This window comes from Phyllobates terribilis, unplaced genomic scaffold (genome assembly GCF_046119375.1).
Source record: "Phyllobates terribilis strain yellow unplaced genomic scaffold, ASM4611937v1 Scaffold_2__4_contigs__length_985480577, whole genome shotgun sequence".
Taxonomy (NCBI): Eukaryota; Metazoa; Chordata; class Amphibia; order Anura; family Dendrobatidae; genus Phyllobates; species Phyllobates terribilis.
In genome coordinates, this window is record NW_027362762.1 from 524659147 (window position 1) to 524680731 (window position 21585).

At 44.5% G+C, this 21585-nt stretch overlaps 1 protein-coding gene across 1 annotated transcript; it reads right to left on the reverse strand.

Moving 5' to 3' along the window:
* Positions 1-7731: 7731 nt before the first annotated feature.
* On the reverse strand, positions 7732-13120 carry ATP5IF1 (ATP synthase inhibitory factor subunit 1). The gene is made up of 3 exons (XM_073670613.1): positions 12943-13120; positions 11721-11833; positions 7732-8002 (listed from the first exon to the last, which is right to left on the reverse strand). The coding sequence occupies exons 1-3, from the start codon at positions 13018-13020 to the stop codon at positions 7861-7863; spliced, it is 333 nt and encodes a 110-aa protein (XP_073526714.1). The 5' UTR covers positions 13021-13120; the 3' UTR covers positions 7732-7860.
* Positions 13121-21585: the final 8465 nt, after the last annotated feature.

Sequence of the window (21585 nt, forward strand, 5' to 3'; positions counted from 1 at the left end):
AAGAAAAAAGCAGCTAACAGTCTATTCAGTGGGACTATCAGCTGTGTATCCACCAGACTCCTTCACAACACAACTGATGGTCCCAACCCCATTTATAAGGCAAGAAATCCCACTTATTAAATCTGACAGGGCACACCTGTGAAGTGAAAACCATTTCCGGTGACTACCTCTTGAAGCTCATCAAGAGAATGCCAAGAGTGTGCAAAGCAGTCATCAAAGCAAAAGGTGGCTACTTAGAAGAACCTAGAATATAAGACATATTTTCAGTTGTTTCACACTTTTTTGTTAAGTATATAATTCCACATGTGTTAATTCATAGTTTTGATGCCTTCAGTGTGAATGTACAATTTTCATAGTCATGAAAATACAGAAAATTCTTTAAATGGTGTGTCCAAACTTTGTCTGTACTGTATGTGGTGAGCATCTTGAACCCCCAGTATCTTCACAGAAAAGTATAACGTTGAGTTGTGAAAATAAAAGAAAGAAAAAAAAAAAAAAAAAAACACACTTTTTCCACAAAAATGTTTAAGCCCCAAATTTGTTTTCACAAGGGTAACTGGAGAAAATAGGCCTCAAAATCTCATATGTGTGAGAAAGATCCTAGTTACTTACCGGTAACGGGATTTTACAGAGCCCATGACAGCACCACCTGAGAGAGGGTATCCGCCCACCAAGGACAGGAACCTACTGAATAAAAAGGCGGTACCTCTCCTCCGCATCAGTTTTGTTTCAGAGCATGAGAGGGCCTCCGAAGACAGGTTAATACATAACCACCACCTCAACATTTGTACTAAACACCTTAAAAAGTGCGCACCACAGTAATAAAGGGGAGGGAATTAATAGGGTGCTGTCATGGGCTCTGTAAAATCCCGTTACCGGTAAGTAACTAGGATCTTTTCCCCTTCTCCCATGACAGCACCACCTGAGAGATTTATAGAGATCAAATACCAGAGGGAGGGATCACCGCTTGCAACACCCTTCTACCAAAGGACAGATCAGTAGAAGAGGAAAGGTCAAGACAGTAATGTTTGTAAAATGTAGCGGGGGATGACCAAGTTGCCGCCTTACATATGATGTCGATGGGCACATCCGCCTTCTCAGCCCAGGAAGCAGCTACCGGTCTGGTGGAATGGGCCTTCAGGTTCTCAGGAACCGGCAGATTGCTAGAAGAGTAGGCTAAGGTAATAGTATCCCTGACCCATCTAGCTATGCTCCCCCTTGTAACCTTAAGTCCTTTCCTAGCCCCCTGAAAGGATATAAATAAAGCGTCACTCTTTCTCCAGGCTTTTGTCACTTCCAAATACTGGACTAACACCCTCCTAATATCTAAGGTGTGAAGCTTATGTTCCTCAGAATCCCTAGGATTAGGATAGAAGGAAGGGAGAGTGATTACTTGCGTCCTATGGAACTTGGAGGCTACCTTTGGAAGATAGGCCGGGTCTGGTCTTAAGATTACTCTATCCATACATACTTGAGTGAATGAATGGTTAACGGATAGTGCGTGTAAGTCACTGACTCTACGAGCTGATGTCAGGGCCACCAGTAGAGCAGTCTTTAAAGTTAAGATTTTTTCTGAAACCTACTCTAAGGGCTCGAAGGGAGGTTTGGTTAATGCTTCCAGAACTAAATTAAGGTCCCAATGAGGCATTCTTGGAACAGGAATAGGTCTGGATCTATGACAGGCTTTAATAAATCTAATGATCCATCTATTTGCTGCCAAGTCATAATTATACAGTGCCCCCAGAGCTGATACCTGTACCTTAAGAGTACTGGTGGCTAGTCCCATGTTTAACCCCTTCTGGAGGAATTCTAGTATGGCCTCAATAGGAATCCTCCCTTTGGCGGACTGACCCGAGGTAGACAAGAACTTAGCCCAGGTTCTACCATAGATTCTAGTTGTTATCGGTTTTCTACTTGCTAGAAGGGTAGTAACAAGATCCGGAGAAAACCCCCTTTGCGTCAATAGCGACCTCTCAAAATCCAAGCTGTCAAATGCAGGCCCGCTGTTTGGGGATGACAGACTGGGCCCTGCCTGAGGAGATCCGGGATGTCCGGAAGAACCCATGGATCCGCTTGGGACATTCTCTTCATCCAAGTGAACCATGGTCTCTTGGGCCAGAACGGGGCGATCAATATAACCCTCGCCCATTCATCTCGGATCTTCCTCAGGATAGTAGGGATCAGTACTAAAGGGGGAAAGGCATAAGCTAGAGTGAAATCCCACGGAATCTGCAGCGCGTCCACCGCAAACGCCCCCTCTTTTGGATTCAGGGAGCAAAAGGTTTCGGTCTTCCGATTGTGTCTGTTTGCAAATAGATCTATCTGGGGCTGTCCGCACCGATCCACAATCTGCTGAAAAACGGCTGGATTCAACTCCCACTCTGCTTGTTTCAGGATGTGACGACTCAAGAAATCGGCCTTTATGTTCTCTTCCCCTTTTATATGCAGTGCCGAGAGCGTAACCAGCCGACTCTCGGCAAACCTGAAGATCTGATCCGCTATTAACATCAGAGGGAGAGACCTGGTACCCCCCTGATGATTGATGTAGGCGACTGTTGATCTGTTGCCTGACATTATCCTGACGTGAGGACCCTGAAGAACAGAACTGAATTCTTTTAGAGCGTTTCTGGCTGCCAACAGCTCTTTCATGTTGGAAGAGAGACTTGTCTCGCTGTCCGACCAGAGGCCTTGTACAGAACGATCCCTTAGGTGAGCTCCCCAACCTTCCGCACTTGCGTCTGTTGTAATTGTATCCGACACCTGGGAGGTCCAAGGAACCCCCAAAGATAGGTTGACCGGAGATGTCCACCAGTCCAGGGAGTTGATCACGACATCTGGAAGAGATATTTTCCCATTCAGGCGACCTTTGAGCCGCCTGTCCGCTGCCAGAATCTCCTGTTGAAGACATCTGGAATGGTGCTGGGCCCACTGAACCGCCGGGATGCAAGATGTCATTGTACCCAACAGAGATATTGCACTCCTCAGGGTCATGGTCAGATTGCTGACAACCTGAGATATTAGGGATCTGATCTTCAGCTTCTTTTCCTCTGGCAGAAGACAGGTTTGGTTTTCTGAGTCCAGAATGAGACCCAGGAAAGACTGAACCCTCTTTGGTTCCAGCCTTGACTTCTCCAGATTTAACAGCCAACCTAGGCGTCTTAGACTGGCCATGACGTCCGCCAGGGCTAGAGCACAGAGTTGACTTGATCTGCCCACTACTAAGAAGTCGTCCAGATAAGGGATGACCAGAATATCTCTTTCCCTCAAGTGCGCCGTGACCTCCAAAATAATTTTTGTGAAGACTCTCGGCGCCATGGAAATGCCAAAGGGAAGAGCTGCGAACTGAAAATGTCTTACGTGCCTGCCGAATTGTACAGCCACTCTTAGAAACTGTTGATGATCTGGCAAAATCGGGACGTGGTAGTAGGCGTCCTTCAGATCGAGGACGCACATAAAACAGTCCGGAAATAACATCTTTATGGCCGATTTTATTGTTTCCATCTTGAACGGCCTGTAGATTAAATGATCGTTCAGCCTCTTTAAGTTCGCAATGGTCCTGAAGGAGTCGTCCGGCTTCTTTATTAGGAAGAGTCTCGAATAGAATCCTTTTCCTTGCTCGGGTGCAGGTGTTTCCACCAGAACTCCTTTCATGAGCAGAGAGAGAACTTCCTGCTGTAAGGCTATCTGTTCCGCTATACCTCTGGGGGCTGATATTTTGACAGTGTTCTTGGGCCTGCTTTTGAACTCTAATGTGAGCCCCCTCCTGATTATCCCTAAGATCCAAGAATTGGATGAAATTTCCTTCCAGGCAGGCAGGAAGTGGGACAATCTTCCTCCCACCTGGGGGGAACTGTCACTTAGGGGCTTTCTTATTCTCGGAGGAGGGACCCCCGAACATGAAGCCTCTGTTATACGGCTTTCGGTCTTTCCAGTTACCTTGGTCTCTGGGAGCTTTACTGCGGCTGTATTTTCTCTTCCGAAAGGAACTGTTAAATCGGGAACCAGACACCGTGGGAAATCCATGTTTTTTGTCTGCGGCTTTATCTAGGATGTCATCTAGACCTTTGCCGAACAAGAAGTCCCCCTCACAAGGGATTGAGCACAGTTTAGACTTTGACTGCACATCCCCTGGCCAGCTCTTGAGCCATAGCGCCCTACGGGCTGCATTAGGCTGGCTGCCCGGTCTGCAAACCTCTCTAACTGAATCTGCCGATGCATCTGCCAGGAATGCAGCCGCTCCCTTCACAAGAGGAAGGTCTGATAGAATTTTCTCCCTGGACACATTCCCCCTGATCTGGTCTTCCAATTGTTGAAGCCAGATCATCATAGATCTAGCTGTGCAGGTCGCTGCTACTGCCGGTTTAAGGGCCCCTGCTGACGACTCCCAGGCTTGTTTAAGGAAGGACTCCGCTTTTTTATCCAGCGGGTCTTTTAAGGCTCCTAAATCCTCAAAGGGCAGAGTGGATTTTTTTGAAGATTTTGAAATGGCCACGTCAATCTTAGGGGTTTTGTCCCATTTAGCCGCATCCTCATCCTCAAAGGGGTACCTCCGCTTGGAGGATGACGGCAGCTGACCCTTCCTCTCCGGTTTCTTCCATTCCCTTTCTATCAGAGATTTAATCCTGTCATTGACCAGGAATGAGCGTCTCCTCCTTTGGTCTAAGCCCCCGAACATAACATCCTGGACTGTTCTGGGCACCTTGGTATCGGTAATACCCATAGTCCCTCTGACGGCTTTAACTAGTTTCTCAGTATTATCAACCGAAAAACAAGGTCTGCCCCCCCCCCCCATCATCATCCGAAGACTCCGATGACGATGAGGAGTGATTAGAGGAGGAAGGCAGTTCTCTCGTAAAACAGGACTCCACTGATTCCTCTGATTCTGAAGAAACTAGTTTTCGCTTCTTTTTGAGTGAGGTTAAGCCTCTTAAAGACTCTCTGACCTCTGTCTGGATTAGATCCTTTAATTCTAAAGAAAACCTGTGGGACTCCTCTGCAATGGTTTTCGGCATAGGAGGTGGGAAGACCGATTTTGCATAAAGCACACTCCCTGTTTTAACTTTTAGCACTACACTTCTTCGCCTCCTGCCCCAAGAAATGAAAGGAGAAGAAGGAGGAAAAGAGAGAGAGAAGAGCACATTATTCAGGATGAGACTTTCACGAAGATCACTCACCACACTGCCGTTCAGACTTGGGTACCGGCGGCGGTGGTTGCCGTTCACATGAGGGCTCCCATCTGGCGGAGGTGGACTGACGAAGTCTTTTCTGACCAGTCTTGCCGGAACTTGTACTCCCTCCACTGCTGTGACTTTGTCGATGGGAAGATTCTCGTTCCATTTGTTTAAGCTGCTTGCGCTGCTTTGATGGCTGTGGCTGCTGCTGTACTTCCTGTGGCGGTGACAGCTGCTGCCCAGGTGACTGCGGCGCCTCATCCATCATGGCGGGGATGCAGACACCGCCATCCTGATTGCTCCCCATCCTTAAAAAGCAGTAGGGCTTCACCTCCTTTAGGCTCCTCCCCTTCCGGCAGCGTGCTCATTTCAATCTCTTTTTTTTTTTTTTTTTTAATTTTAGCCAGCTGGCGCGCTACCCGCAGATCCACTCGCTTCTGCGCGTGCGCAGCCCAGCGTCACCCGGCGCGCTTGCAGCGGGATGACAGCTTCCCACCCGCGCATGCGCAGACCCGGCTTCCGGAGCACTCTGTGATAGGGCGCGTCAGCACCCCGCGCGTGCGCAGCCCGGACTTCCGGCGCGCTCCGTCACAGGGTGCGACGCGACCCCCACGTGCGCAGCCCGGAAGACCTGCCGGCCGGCGAGCTCAGTTCGTCTTTGCGAGGCGCACGCGGGGAGGAATCCAAAAAAGCAGCACCTCCTCCCCACACGCAGACCCGGGCAGCAGCCAGACGGGCTGGGAACAGGGACCATCTGCTGCTTCCACGGCCTCCAGGCCGCACCGTCCATAATCCAGGTACGTGAGGTACCACCTGGTGAGGCTCCCATCAGGGACAGGAACCAAAAACTGATGCGGAGGAGAGGTACCGCCTTTTTATTCAGTAGGTTCCTGTCCTTGGTGGGCGGATACCCACTCTCAGGTGGTGCTGTCATGGGAGAAGGGGAAAAACTAATGTTTGTGCACACGTGAAGGCTCAAAAGGGAAGGAGTAACGTTTTGGAATGCAGACTTCGATGGAAGGGTCTGTGAGAGTCATGATGGGTTTGCAGAGCCCCTGATGTGCCTAAACAGTAAACCCACCATAAATGACCCTATATTGGAACTGATCTAGTGTTTTCCGGGTATGTGACTTTTATAATGTGGTGGCATATATGTTGCCTCGCAAAAAAGGTGCAGAGTCTGTTACAACACAGGGATACGCAAGGACACCATTTGGCAATGCGACACCAACCCCAACAAACCTGGCCTGTGCATAAACGAATGCTTCAGACTGTACCAAACATCTATGGACTACTAAATTAATTTCTGACTTACACAACTCACATATGCCAACCTAACGCACACTACACAACTCACTTACAGCATAAATCGTAGGCTGGATATCAGTGTTTCAGTCAATCTGATTGGCTGAAACCGCTTTGATTGGCTGTTGAATTTTGTAGTTGGGAGAGGGGGTGCGGCAAAACCACACTGGGGGGACGACGCAACGTGCCCTGCTTAAAGATGGCTGCGGCAGATGAATGCGATTAACGCGACAATAGTCACGGTGCCTCATTTTAGCCATGATTTACCTGGAACGTCTAAGGTTGGTAAGTACCTGCCGAACGAGATGCATCTGGTACATCTAAGGTCGGGAGGGGGTTAACAGCTGATACGCATTAGAACAAGGTCCTTATTCCTCATTGCAGTTTTAAAACGGTGGTTACAAATAAGTAAATAGCACCCTCCAGTGGGTGAAAATTTCTCTAGTGACAGCTGACACCCTGCAGCAATGGCCCAGATAGTTTTGGAATGGATTGAGGACAATTAACCCCTTAGATGCCGCTGTCAATCAAGACAGCGACACAAGTGGTTAAAAGACCCCCTTTAACACTATCGTAATCTCACAGTGCAAAACTGTGAGAACACAGATGGCATCAGAGTGCTGTGATTTTTTTCCATGGATCCATAAACTTGCATTAGTTACCAATTTGAGAATTGGATCAAGACCAGACATGTCCATGATTTTGTGTAGTAAACAGTCTGCAAATCTACACGGACAAGTGAGTTTTCCCTTAGCAGTAACTTGATTAAAGATAATAGGGAAGCATGTGTGTCCTTAAGTTCTGGTGCTGAGGTCAATACAAGATTGCAGCTGTTAGCTGGAAGAGGCCTCACTTTTACTTATAGCCAATGAGCGAGTTTTCTGCTCTTTATTGCCACAGATAAGGTAGGTTAGGCACTTCATCTTCACAGAAAGTAGCTCTGTATCAATATCTTATGGCAAGAATTTGTGTCACAGTAGTTTTCTCACCCATATAGGGTGAATTCACATGTGGCAGATTTTGTTGCAGAAAATTCTGCACCTTAAGATCTTTCAAATGAATAGGGCCATTTTGCCACAAAGCAAATAGGATTCTTTAGGATGTATGGGAAAGTTACTGAAATTTCTGCACCAAAATCTACCACTTGTGAACACACCTCAATCCAATCTGTTGCAAAACAGGATGCCGCATGTCACCCCCACTTTATGTAACCAACATCTATTAACAGGTCAATATACAAAGGAAGACAATGAAATACAACTGATGGGTTACCTTTATTCAATATATGCAAAGACATCACAATCTGTATTTATGCAACATCTAGCTTGTGATAATGTGTGATCCACAAACAGAAGAGCAGCCGAACCTAAAAGTGCAGATGGGTTTAATCATCATGCTTCAGTTTCTTGATTTTATTCTTGTGTCTCTCAATTTCCTTTTGCAGACGTTCAATTTCTGTCTTACAATGACCAATTTCTTCTTCATGGTGCTTTCTCATATTAGCAAGTTGTTCCTGCTCTTTTTGCCTGTGGAATATTTTGGATACAAAGTGAGTGGCATTTTAGGTCAAATAGTAATACTTTAGTCAGCACTTCTGCAGAGAAAAGAAAAAAAAAAAAAAAAAAGTACATGGAGAAAGTTTGCACCTGTTGTATGTAGGATCTACATTTCGTTTATGTTAATTTAAACTTTGTCTACTCCCTTCCTTCTTAAAAAGCAAATTGTATGTTAATATTGTGACATTTGTAGTTTTTGAATTTTTATGCCCTCAAAACAATAGTCATACTGCACTAATTAAAAAAAAGGAATCTCTGGGAGAGAGAAAAAAAAAATAAAAATTATATTTTATATTTACAGGGCAGGGACACATATATAATTTATTAATTAGTCCCTGCCCTGTAAAGATGAGATGCCCAGTGCACTTTAATTATCTTTATAACTTTGTGTGACAGCAGCTGCTCCCTCCTCCCATCTGGGACATTACATCACACACCAGCAGGCAGCTCCTTGCTGTGAGTAACAGACAACCTTAGAATAAAGGATGATGCGGTTAACCTTGCGCTGTAAGTCATAAGATGACTTTATTCATCAGGTCACCACCATTACAGTGATACCAGATTTATATAGGGATTTATTTTTAGGTTGCCACTATCACACCCTAAAAACGCTTTCATTTAAATGTTTTTTTGCATCACCACGTTTTGAAAAATATATCATTTCCCTATTTTTTGGCTGACGAGTTGGAGTTTTTAACAAATCATTTTTGATCACCTTCTATTCTGATTTTGGGGAGGCAGACTTAGCAATTAAGGATTTTTTATTCTTTTTAATAAGCTTTATTCTTGAGGTCAGTACGACTACAGTGATACTACATTTAAAAAAGGTCACAGAAAACATTTTTTTTTTGCATCGCTGACTTTAACAGGACAAGATGTTTTCAGCGATACCATTCCCATTTACATACATCTTGATACGATGAAAAAACAATTTGCTACTTTATTTATTACAATGTTCCGATGTGGCGATACCAAACGTATATTTTTTTCCCTTAATTTTGTTTTTACATATTTATTGATGCAACTTGACATTTTTAATGTTTAGTGTATTTTATAGTACTACATAACATTTTTTACCTTTTTACCAAGTCCCTCTATAGAACTTTTAAATACTTTGATCACTGGTATAATGCATTGCAAAACACATGTACTGCAAATGCATTACACCTGTTAGTGTGAACGACTTTTACCCTCTTCACCCGAGCCTGTTTTCACCTTCATGACCAGGCTAAATTTTACAATTCTGACCAGTGTCACTTTAGGTGGTAAATAACTCTGGAACGCTTCAACACATCTCAATGATTCGGACACTGTTTTTTTTTCTCGTGACATATTGTACTTCATGATGGTGGTAAATAATGTTTGATATGGCTTTAATTTGTGAAGAAAAAAAAAAGAAATTTGGCAAAAAACATAAAAATTATGCCCTTAAAACCAGAGTTATGTCACACAAAATAGTTAATAATTAACACTTGCTACATGTCTACTTTACATTTTTAATACATAACTTTTTTGTTAGGAAGTTAGAAGGGTTAAAAGTTGTCCTGCGATTTTTTATTTTTACAATAAAAGTGTTTTGGTTTTCTTTTGGGTCCACACCACGTTTTTAGGTGGCTGAGGGGCATATGACAAATTACTCAAAAATGGCTTTTTTCAGGTGCTTCACGGGAACAAAAAAAAAAAAAAAAAAAACCTTTTCCTCCATAAGGGTAACATGAGAAATTACACCATACAATTTTTTGTAGAATTTCTCCTGAATATGCCGACACACCATATGTGGAGGAAAACTACTGTTTGGAAGGGGTGCCACTTAACTGAGCGCAAAATTGGTTGGAATCGTTAGTGGATTGATAAGGCAGCTTTATTCCTCGGGTCAGTATGATTTCAGCAATACCACATTTATATAGTTTTTTTTTTTTTTTTTTTTATTGTGTAAAAGCACCAAAACAAACATATAGAAAAAAAATAAATTATTATAGCTTCACTTTATTCTGAGAGCATTTTTAGGTTTCCGCTGATAGAGCTGTATAGCGGCTTGGTTAATTGCGGGACAAGATGACGTAATTAAAAATGGTACCTCTGAAAACATTAGTCTTTTTGATTGCGTTTTATTGCACTTTTTGTACGGCGGTATGATGACAGAATAGTTTTTTGCCTCTTTACGGCGTTCACTGAAGGGGTTAACTAGTGGGACAGTTTTATTGGTCGGGTCGTTCTGGAAGCAGCAATACCAAATGAGTATTATCTATATAAAAATAAATATTTTATGATTTAATGTTTTTATGATTTTTTTTTTTTTTTTTTTTTTTTTTAATGGGATTGTCACTCTGACAGCTCTGATCGCTTAAAAGCATAGCTATTGATCACAGCATTTCGGGGGGGGGGGGAGGGGGTTAAACAGGCAGGGTGGTGTGGACATCTGGCTGTGACAGTCAGAGCTCAACTATCACTTAAGCTGAGCTCCCGGCGGCAGAGATTGTGTGGGCATGACTGGTATAACTCCATTGTATGCCAATTTATGGAAACCCCTTACCGATCATGAAGGAGAGTTACGTCAAATGTTAAAAGCCAAGCTTGCAAGCACATCCATTAAGGACAGAAGGGCTACTCATAAGTTACAGAAGCCTCCTCCTTGTGCTGTGATTGGGGTCTCATAACACCAAACATTCATTTAAGATTAAGCTACAAAACAGTTATCCCTTCCCGATATGGCCAATATCCATTTTTCCTCCCCTTCTTCTAAGGGCCATAACTTAATTTTTCTGTCCACATAGCCATGAGTGCTTGTTTTTTTGCAGGGAGAGTTGCACTTTTGAAGGACACCATTATTTTAGTACATAGTGTACAAGAAAAATGGGGAAACAAAATTCAAAGTGTGGTGAAGTAAAAAAGCAACAGACTTTTTTGATTACTGTCTTAATGGCGCACATTGTGTGGTAGAAATGACCTGGCATTATTATTCTTATCAGTATGACTACAGTGATCTCAAACTTGTCTAGTGTTTTTCATTTTTTAGATGTAGGAAGAAACAAATAGGAGAGGGGACACACACACTTTATATAGAGGGGAGAGAGCATCATTTTAAACCTCGTTATAGGCTGGGTTTCAATGGAGCTACATGACAGGCATGGAGGTTTTCAACAGACCCCCAGCTGTCATAGCAACCCACAGGCACGTCGCAGGGCAGCAGATGAGCAGAGTGATGTGCCCCCATGCCAGGAATCACTATGGAGTTAACCACTAGGTTAGCTATGGATACATTTCCTAGTTCCTACAGAAAGCACGTCACGATAGTCTAGCTCTGTCACTGGAGTTTGTCATGTAATGACGTCAGTGCCTGGTGTGAAGGACAAAGGCAGTAAAGTCATACAACAGCATATTCCACTATTTAAAGGCCTCCCAGGGAAAGAAAAAAAAAACTCCATAAATCAGCTGTGAATAGTTATAAAAATAACTTACTAATATACATGTTTTAGGTTAGGTGCAATAATCCTCTGACAGCAGTCATATCTCAGATCCCAGGGCCTCGGCTCCTGTCCTTTACCTTACACAGGAAGGCATGTGAACAGAGGTGTTACGACTGCTGCAAGTCAGCCCCTTCTCTGAGAATAGGCCAACTTAGCCTATGGTTATGTTCCATCCAGGTGGTCACCAGCGTTATGTACACTTGTGAAGAAAACCAAGTTACCTGAAATATCTCTCTTCCTCAGCAGCCTGACGTTTACCAAAAGCTCCTCCAGCTTCTCTCACGGATCCTCCACCACCTCCACCTTTTCCGGCTCCTTTACCCAACTCTCCGAGCTAAAAAGAATAGAAAAGCAGAGTCACTGATGGCATCAGAATTATCCCTACACTCAGCACTTGGCTCCTCTTCACCTATTCACATAACAGACAACAGCAAATCCAGGGATGTGGAGTCAGTAAGCCAAACCTCAGACTCCCTCATACATGGCTCATGTTTAAGTGATAAATTTACTGTAGCACAGATTCATCTCAGCTAAAAGTCTAGACCCTTAGATCAGGAATAGGACATTTCATAACTTTCCCAAATTCTTATGAAAAAAATATTCCCCTCAAACTGCATTGAACTACTGAACCCAATTTATTATATATTTTACGAGTTAGTCCATTTTATACCGACTCCGACGCCACCAAAATGGGCTCGGACTCCACAGCCCTAAAAATCAAACAGGAGTGAAAAAAAAATAAATAAATTTGTATAAAGTAGGAAAACCATAATAAGGCAGTTTTTTTGAAAAACACCACTGCAGTTCCCTTAATAGGTCCCATTTCTGTCTAAAGCATCTGTGTGAAACCACACTAACAGCATGTTCGCAGGGTTTTTTTCGATTCTTTTAAGTCCTGAATTTCTCACATTACAAGTGGTTAAAATAGATTTTAAGGTTGATGTTGTCTGAAGCTCTCGAGAAGCAGATGTATAAAAACTAAACCCTCCATCCGTGCGTGGTCAGCACACATGCTCCCAGGTCATCCAGCTAATGGTCTCCTGTACAATCTTCCATATGCCCCATGCTAGAGATCCCCTGTAAATCTTATAGAATGGGGTGACCATTAAATAGCACTGACATGGAAGTGAGAGGTAACCACCGCATCCCCACATGCAGGGAACACTATCCCCAGCCACACAGCATCATGCAGGAAGGATGAGCCAGGAGAGTGCCTCTGGCCTCTACTCCCAGCATGTCCTGCCAGCCTGAAGGGAGTGGTAGTTCCCTACCAGGCTGCAGACACTGACTGGTCGGCCTGCTGGGTTACCAGAACGTCCTCACCTGCCCACTCCATTGGGTTCTGCCCTCTGCCCATTACCGGGCCTGACTACAAACTTCTAGGAAAAGAACCTGATCGTGCACTCCCCACCCAATCCGTCAGTCAGACGAGGCCGCCGTTACCTGATCAGAAGAGCGGCGCATCTGCACGTACACGAGGTTCCTCAGACCTCCCTGAAACAGCCGCATATGACCGGCCATCTTTCTGGCAATCCTGACCTTGTCTACTACGCAGAGGATTGTGGGAGGTGACAAGCAATGTCACTGCCGGGCTTCCTCTTATGACTGACTTTAAGGCATGCGCAGTAGCTGAGTGCAGTGACCTGCGTTCCAAGCATGCGTCTTGTGTTCAGCGCATGCGTATTATACATTCCATTTGTTTCACTATGGAGACGTGTTCCTGCAGTCTTGTGTTCTGCTGTCACACTGGATTTCCAGTATTTAAATGTAGTATGTTATTTTCAGGATACCCTAGATCTAGATATACATGGTTAGCTCTTCTAACTGGTTAAACTGTAAAATTGACTATCAATATGCCATAAAAATAGGAACAAGCAGAGTGGAAATTTTTCATGGTGTAAAGTTACTTCAAGAGAATGTCACTATTTGACCTATCTAAACAATAAGGCTGCGTGCCCACGAAGCATTTTCCAAGCATTTATGCTGTGGAATTTATGCAACGTAAACGCTTGGGAAACACTTGGTCCCCAATGACAAGCCGCAATGTCAATGCCCATTTATGCTGTGCTCAAAAATACGCAGCATGTCCATTAATTTTGCGGACACGCAGCGTAATCGCCGCCATTGACTTGCATTGGACCTCGTGACACCCGCATCACTACATGTGGATAAGCGGATATCACACGGTTCAATGTGCGGATGGTACCCAGGTCTGGAGGAGAGAAGACTCTCCTCCAGACTCGCGTACCATAGAAACTGTAAAAAAAAAAATTTAAAATAAAGATTATACTCACCTTCTGATGTCCTCCTGGTGTTTTCTCCCCTCCGTCTGGTCTGCTCTATGGGTCGCGGTGTTGTAAAGGACCTGCCATGACGTCATTGAGTCATGTGACCTGTCACATGGCTCAATGACGTCACCGCAGGTCCTTCACACCACCGCGAGCAGTGCAAGAGACCAGACGCAGCAGACAAAACACCGGGAGGACATCGGAAGGTAAGTATAATCTTTATTTTTTACCATTCTTATTCTTTTTTGTTTAACTAACTTGGTCACACTATATATGCTGGTTGCATGGATTTATATAGTGTGACCAAGTTGACAAGCACTTTTCCAAGTGATGCTAAAATCGCTTGGAAAAGCGCATGATAACCCGCATGCAGAAATGCATGCAAAGACGCTTGACAAACGCTTCTACCTGGCGGGAAAAATGCATGTAAAATCCGCATGCGTTTTTCCTACCAGGGAGAAGCGGAAAAAATATGCAGCATTTCTGCATCATGGGCACATAGCCTTACTATGAGCGTACAGGTTATAGACGGCTGAGGAGAGTGATTCCTGTATGTCTCCTATCAGATGCGGATAAATCATCTTTTATCCGTTTATGTAAATGACCTTTTCCAGGCTCTGGGGAGGACACTGCCCGGAAGATAACTGCCTCTGCACTTCATCTCCATATATCTCACCTCCCATCAGCGTCACTGTCCCTATGACGTCGGCTGCTCGAGAGGAAATCTCGTGAATGCGCATTACTGTTCTCTTCTTTCCTCCGCAGTCTTCTACCCTTCTATGGGTACAGGCATTAAGGGCCTTCTGTGCAGGTTGGGTTCCCAGTGTTCTCCGGTGCACACATCTAATCACGCTGGGAACGCCACCTGCTCAGAAGGCCCTTAATGCCTGTACCCTTAGAAGGGCAGAAGATTGAGAAGGAAAGAAGAGAACAGTAATGCGCATGCACGAGATTTCCTCTTAAGCAGCCCACGTGCTTTGGTTGGGTATTCAGTAAGCTGAGTAGCAGAACTCAATGTCAAGCAGCAGCTGCAAAATCAAACAAGATTTTAGGGTGTATAAAAAGAGAGATAAAATTCTGTGATCCCAATGTATTATATATCACTTGTAAGGCCACCTCTAGAATATGGGATTCATTTTTTTCTGATTCCAAGCCATCCAGTGATGGCAACCTTTTACTGTTTGCCAAAAATACACAAGGGGACTACCCCCTCAAAGGGAGACCTATAGTCTCTGGGATAGATAGTGTTATAGCAGAAGATGGAGTCGCTCAAGTTTAAGGGCCTCATCTATGCTATATAAGTCTGACAGTTATTTTAGGTGAAAACAACAGCTATGAATGTTCCTTCTTGTATCAATAGCGTGTCCTTGGGAGAAGATAAAGTGATTCTCCCTGGCCAGATGTTTCTTCTTGTAGCAATAATGTGTTCTTGCAGAAAGATGAAATGACCTTGCTAACTAGATAAGTCTAATTAAATATTTTAAAGCATACAGAAACTAGCTTTTTTCGCTTGTTCAGCTAAACTGTATAATCGAACTAACTTGCAAATCCGTTTCCTGCCTTTAGGGTGTATATTAGCCCTGTGTTTTGTAATAAAGTTTTTAGAGTATGTTTAGACACAAACATCCTGTCCTGTGTCTTCATTCTCTCCGAGCTCGTGATCCAAAGGATAGAAGACCCAAAATTCAGTGACGACAGCTGGCGCCTCGAACAGGGACCTCGAGTTAATCTACCCAAGGGTGCTCGACCGGTCCGAGACGTGGGACGAGTGAAGCTCTCTGTTGGTGATATATACAGCGCTGAGGTAAGAATAACTGTTATATTCTACCTAATTATATCACTGCATAGAAGAGACTCCCTCACCCCTGAGCGGTCGGCTCCCCAGGTAATTCAACAGATTGTTGTCTGGCTCAGGTCCCTTTGAACCAGTAGAATCCCTCAGATAAATTGACAGTCCTGCCTTCTATCCTTTGGAGAATTTAAGAATGAAAGTATGGATCCGATGATTGTGGTGTGGGTGTGTCCCGGTATTGATGTTTTAGGTCTGTTTTTTCTGGTTGGCGTATAAGTCCTAGAGAGGCTAGTAGTGGAATGGTTCAGAAACCTTTGTGGCCCATTGTCTAAGTGACCATTGTCTAAGTGACTGAGGAGTCTCTTCTAGGTGAGGAGAACCGAAAAAAATGGGGAACCAAAATGCCAAGGAAGGCATTATAGCCAAAGACTTAGTGGTACGCAGAGAAGGGAAACAGGCACTGATTGGAATTGACAAAATATTGTGTAAAGCGGGAATGAATGAGAATGGAGAGATGAATGGAGAGAAATGGAAATCCTTCTTTAACTCCTATCATGGATGGCTGAAAGATAAGGGTCTGTTAGGGACAGTAGATGTATGGATGAATGCATGCGCTTATTTTGAAGGAAAGATTGAAGAATTAGGAGACGGACGTTACAGACTGACAAAAACTGGAATGACAGATTTTCCTCCCTGTCCGCTCCCGACGTCACCCCCACCCCAGTACCAGAATTCCCAGGAACCTAAATGTTGGGTTTGCCCCAGATGTGGACAGCAGAATCCCTTGACAGTAGACATCTGTGTGGCATGTGGAGGACCGAGACCCCACCCAGCTAGTCTATTCCCAATGAGGACGGTAGTTGTGCCAGGAGCACCGGGTGCAGCAGCAGCAGGGGGGGATGCAGTGGTTCCAGGTCAGGAAGCTCGTACAATGTTAATGTATAGACCATGGAGTCCTTCAGAGCAGTTGGCACTGATCTCCCAGCTGCCAGATCCATCCCAGTCCCCTATGGGTTTTGCTAGAATGATCACCACCATACAGGATACGTATCATGCCACTAGAATAGATCTGCAGGGGGTAATTAAGGGAAAATTGGCAGATGAAGCCCGCTATGATAGGTTGATAGATGAGACAAAAAAACAGTATGCCAATAGGACCGGACCCGTAGATGCAGAATCTAATGATGCAGCAGCTGGAGTCCTATTCGCAGCAGCGTTGGTAAAAGCATGTCAAGACAGGCAAGCAGAAAAGCAAGTTACACTAGAAGATAGAGTACAGGCAAAGGAGGAAGATCCTAAGGATTATTTCTATGCACTAAAGAAAACCTGGTCAGAAATGGGGTTCAACCCCGGGAATAAGACTAGTGAGAGGGTATTAGCAAGTGCTTTCATGAATGGACTAAAGAAAGAGATTGCAGAGAAGGTAAAAGCAAGTAGACCGGACTGGAGATCAGTGAAGGCAGAAGATTTAGCTAGAATAGCTCAGGGGGCACAACATGACACTGCGCAGGCAAAAAGAGCTGCCAGAATACATATAGTAGAGACGACCCCCAGAAACAACAGAGGCAGAGGACGGACTGAAGGAGGAGGACAGAAACTGTGCTACGGATGTAAAAAGCCAGGACATTTTAGAAAGAACTGTAGGACCAACCCGTATCCAAATGCTCAGAGTACGGGTCCTCCAGCCGACCAAACAACGCCCCCATAGGATGAGGGTAGCTTGCACATGAACCCCCTCATCTCCTTACCCCCAACTCCCAGTTGTATAGTGCAGGTGAACCTACCAGGGGGACATGAAATCTATTTCCAAGTAGATACGGGGGCCGACAATTCAGTAATTACGCAAGGTGATTGGCCATATACTGACACTGATTTTTCACATCATGTCATTGCCACCCCCTTCAATTCCCCGTCTGTCCTGCTTCCTGTCGCTAAAAGAATTCCCCTGCAAATTCAAGGAGCTACTGTACATAGCCAGCTCATGGTATCGCCCCGAGGCCAATGTAACCTTTTGGGAAATGATGTGTTGTCCCAATTACAAGCACATATTGAGTATCATCCCGATGGCACTGTCACCATGACCCCAGGTTTAAAACCAAGTATCCTTTGCAAAATTATGTCACTAGATATTGCCAGCATAGAAGAGACAAATGAGTTTCCCCCGATATTGGAGCAGGCTGTACCACATGATTTTTGGGCCTCAGACAAAACAGATGTTGGTAGGTTAAGAGTTCAACCAGTAATGGTGAAATTAAAACCAGGAGCCATCTTGCCTCAACAGAAGCAGTATCCCCTTAGCTCGGCTCAGGAGAATGCCATAGCCCAGCAGGTCCAAAAATTACTACAGAGAGGAGTCCTAGTCAAAACCCAGTCCCCTTGCAACACTCCCCTGTTCCCAGTAAAGAAAAAGAGTGTGCCAGGACAACCAGCCGCATATAGAATGGTCCATGACCTCCGGTTGGTTAACAAAGCCACAGAACTTCTAACACCAGTTGTGCCCAACCCGCATACTCTTCTGTCACAGATAACTTCTAACTCTCTTTGCTTTTCAGTGGTTGATTTGGCAAATGCATTTTTCAGTGTACCATTACATCCTGACTGCCAGTACCTGTTTGCTTTCACATTCCAGGGTAGTCAATATACATAGACAGTGTTGCCACAGGGTGCCCAGAATTCACCCACAATGTACACTGCAAGTCTGCAGGAAATACTGGAGGGATGGTCTGAACCACATATCGTTGTTTTGCAATATGTCGATGACCTGCTCATTTGTGCCCCCTCCAGGAAACAATGTCATAGTGCAACTATATCGCTTATGTTGTTTCTCTATCACGCTGGCTGCAAGGCATCGAAAGATAAGCTTCAGTTTTGTAAATCTTCAGTCACCTTTTTGGGACATTGAATTACACCAGGAGCTCGTCATTTAACAAATGCACGCAAACAAGCAGTACAGGCATTCACCGTCCCCATTAATGTTGCAGCCCTCAGAACTTTTCTTGGACTTGTTTCCTATTGCAGACAGTGGATTCATGCCGTCTCTATTTTGATGCAGCCCCTCTATGACTGTCTTACCCCAACACCTTTTGTACTAACATCAGAGGCAATAGACTGTTTTTATTCTCTCAAGAACCGTATTTTGGCCGCTCCAGCTTTGGGTACCCCTAATTATGAGCTCCCATTTACTCTGTACCTTCATGAACAAGCTGGACATGCAGCAGGAGTTTTAACTCAAACACACGGTGATAATCAGAGACCTGTTGCCTACTTTAGTGGCAGATTGGATGCGGTAGCCAGAGGTGCACCATCCTGCGTACGTGCTCTGCATGCTGTTGGACTATTACTCCATAAATCCGCAGACATTGTTCTTGACCACCCGCTCACCGTTCTAACACCTCATGATGTCTACACTATATTGAATCAAGTGCAACCCGCTCACCTCTCAGCAGCACGTCATCTCAGGTTACAATGTGCACTGTTAATGCCTCCCAATGTTTCTTTACAGAGGTGTACTACCCTGAATCCAGCAACTTTGCTACCTCTCTCGGATCTAAAGGAGGAGTCGGGTACTGTGCTTTTTAAGGAAGATCCAAGAGAGGAAGTTCCTCATGACTGTGTACAAATGATGGCACAAGAAACGGCAGGTTTACCTACTGTATTTGAACATGAATTACAAAATGCAGATTTTGAATTTTTTGTTGATGGATCCCGTCATCAGGACGATTCAGGTACCTTCCATACTGGATATGCAGTTGTCTTCCTCAATGCAGTAATCAAGGCAGAACCAATGCTCCCACACCAGTCAGCTCAAGAAGCTGAACTTAGGGCCCTAACCGAGGCCTGTAAACTAGCGGAAGGTAGTATTGTTAACATATACACAGATTCTAGGTACGCATTCGGTATATCGCATGATTTTGGTCCAATATGGAAGTCAAGAGGTTTCCTGACGGCAGCAGGACACCCCATTAAGAATGCTGATGCGGTCCAGCAGTTAATTGATGCGCTACAACTACCCAAACAAGTAGCTGTCATAAAGGTAAGAGCACATACCAGACGCACCGACCAGGTAAGCAGAGGAAACGCGATGGCAGATGCAGCGGCAAAAACAGCAGCCTGTAAGCCGCAACAAGGGTCAACAGTACGTCAGTTAAGTGCCCCTAAAAACCCCTTTGTGTCGGAGAACATCTTATCCCAAATGCAGGCTCAGGCTCAAAAGGAGGAGGTTGATAAGTGGTTAAAGGAAGGTGCATGCCTGAATGAAGCAAATGGGGTATGGGGGAAAGGGACACGACGATGCCTTCCAAGGGCACTGTACCCAGCAGCTGCCCAGATACTACATGGGCCGACACACCAATCTAAAATGGGTGTGATGAGTGTGATGCAGAAACATTGGGTGGCACCAGGATTCTCCACCTGTATTGAAAACCTGGTACAAGGGTGCATGATATGTGCTACACATAATCAGGGTAGAGTAGTTAAAACACCACCCAAACACACCCCCTGGCCCCTCTATCCATTCCAGAGACTGCAAATTAATTATATTCAGCTGCCAAAGTCAGGATAATGGGAATATGTGTTGGTCTGTATTGATTTGTTCTCAGGATGGCCAGAGGCTTTCCCGATTGCCAAAGCCACGGCTGCGGCAACCGCAAAGAAACTGCTTGCGGAGGTGGTCTGCAGGTATGGGGTACCTGAGGTAATTGAGAGTGACAGAGGTACACACTTCACAGGTGAAATAATGAATGAAGTCATGTCAGCTCTAGGAATTCAACAAGCATTCCATACCCCATATCACCCACAAAGTAGTGGTAAAGTGGAAAGACTGAATGGGACATTGAAATTAAAAATTCAGAAAGCCATGGCTGAGACAGGAAAACCATGGCCGGACTGTTTACCACTTGCTCTGTTTTCAGTAAGATACACGCCTAATAGAAAGACTGGACTCTCTCCATATGAGATATTGTTTGGCAACGTACCCAGCCTAGGGTGTTTCTATCCGCAAGCATTAGAAATGAACAACCATGTGCTAAGTTCCTATGTGAGGGCTTTACACAAAAAGATTAAGCAAGTACATGATAATGTCTTCAGTTCTCTTCCAGATCCAGATCAAGACTCTAGCAGCCATACGCTGCAACCTGGAGACTGGGTGGTTATAAAAAGACACGTGAGGAAAAGCCTAGATCCACGGTTTGACGGACCCTTTCAAGTTCTGCTGACCACAAGTACAGCCGTTAAGCTAGAGGGAAAAGAGACCTGGATCCACGCGTCCCATTGCAAAAAGATACTAGGAGAACCAGCGGACAAAGAATGATGACATTGTTTATACTTACCTGCATACTTGCGACCACAGGTGCATGGACTAGGTTAGGCACCATGGATGGAGACAGCAATAGATTCATTAGACACCATCTTGCTCTAATCGATGGACTAAAGGAGCAAAACCAGACCATTGCTAATTGTTGGATATGTACACATGCCCCTGTGACGTCCACTAGCATACCCTTTCTCGCTGTCCCAGTCTCATGGGAAGAGATAAACTTTTGGGTGAACTGTTCAGATACTTTGGCCAATAATTCCACACAGAGATTTTCCTTTCTAAATCCCGCAAATTGGTTTAAAGGTATTGGTGGGTGGTTGGCTGGTATAGTACAAGCTATTTTACAGGTTTTGCTAATGTGTCTTGCGGTTTATTTGGTTTTTAAGCTTTTTTTAATGTGTATTCAGCGTTGTACTAAAAGAAAACATAGAAATTCGTATTGATAAATGAAGGAACAAAAGGATGGAATGTTATAGCAGAAGATGGAGTCGCTCAAGTTTAAGGGCCTCATCTATGCTATATAAGTCTGACAGTTATTTTAGGTGAAAACAACAGCTATGAATGTTCCTTCTTGTATCAATAGCGTGTCCTTGGGAGAAGATAAAGTGATTCTCCCTGGCCAGATGTTTCTTCTTGTAGCAATAATGTGTTCTTGCAGAAAGATGAAATGACCTTGCTAACTAGATAAGTCT

Bases quoted from the DNA above. Each gene is read 5' to 3' on its own strand.
- ATP5IF1 (XM_073670613.1), bottom strand. From the start codon at position 13,020: ATGGCCGGTCATATGCGGCTGTTTCAGGGAGGTCTGAGGAACCTCGTG. The intron at 11,834-12,942 runs GTAACGGCGGCC...TATTCTTTTTAG, and splicing joins TGCGCCGCTCTTCTGATCAG to CTCGGAGAGTTGGGTAAAGG. The intron at 8,003-11,720 runs GTAACTTGGTTT...AATATTCCACAG, and splicing joins GAGGAAGAGAGATATTTCAG to GCAAAAAGAGCAGGAACAAC.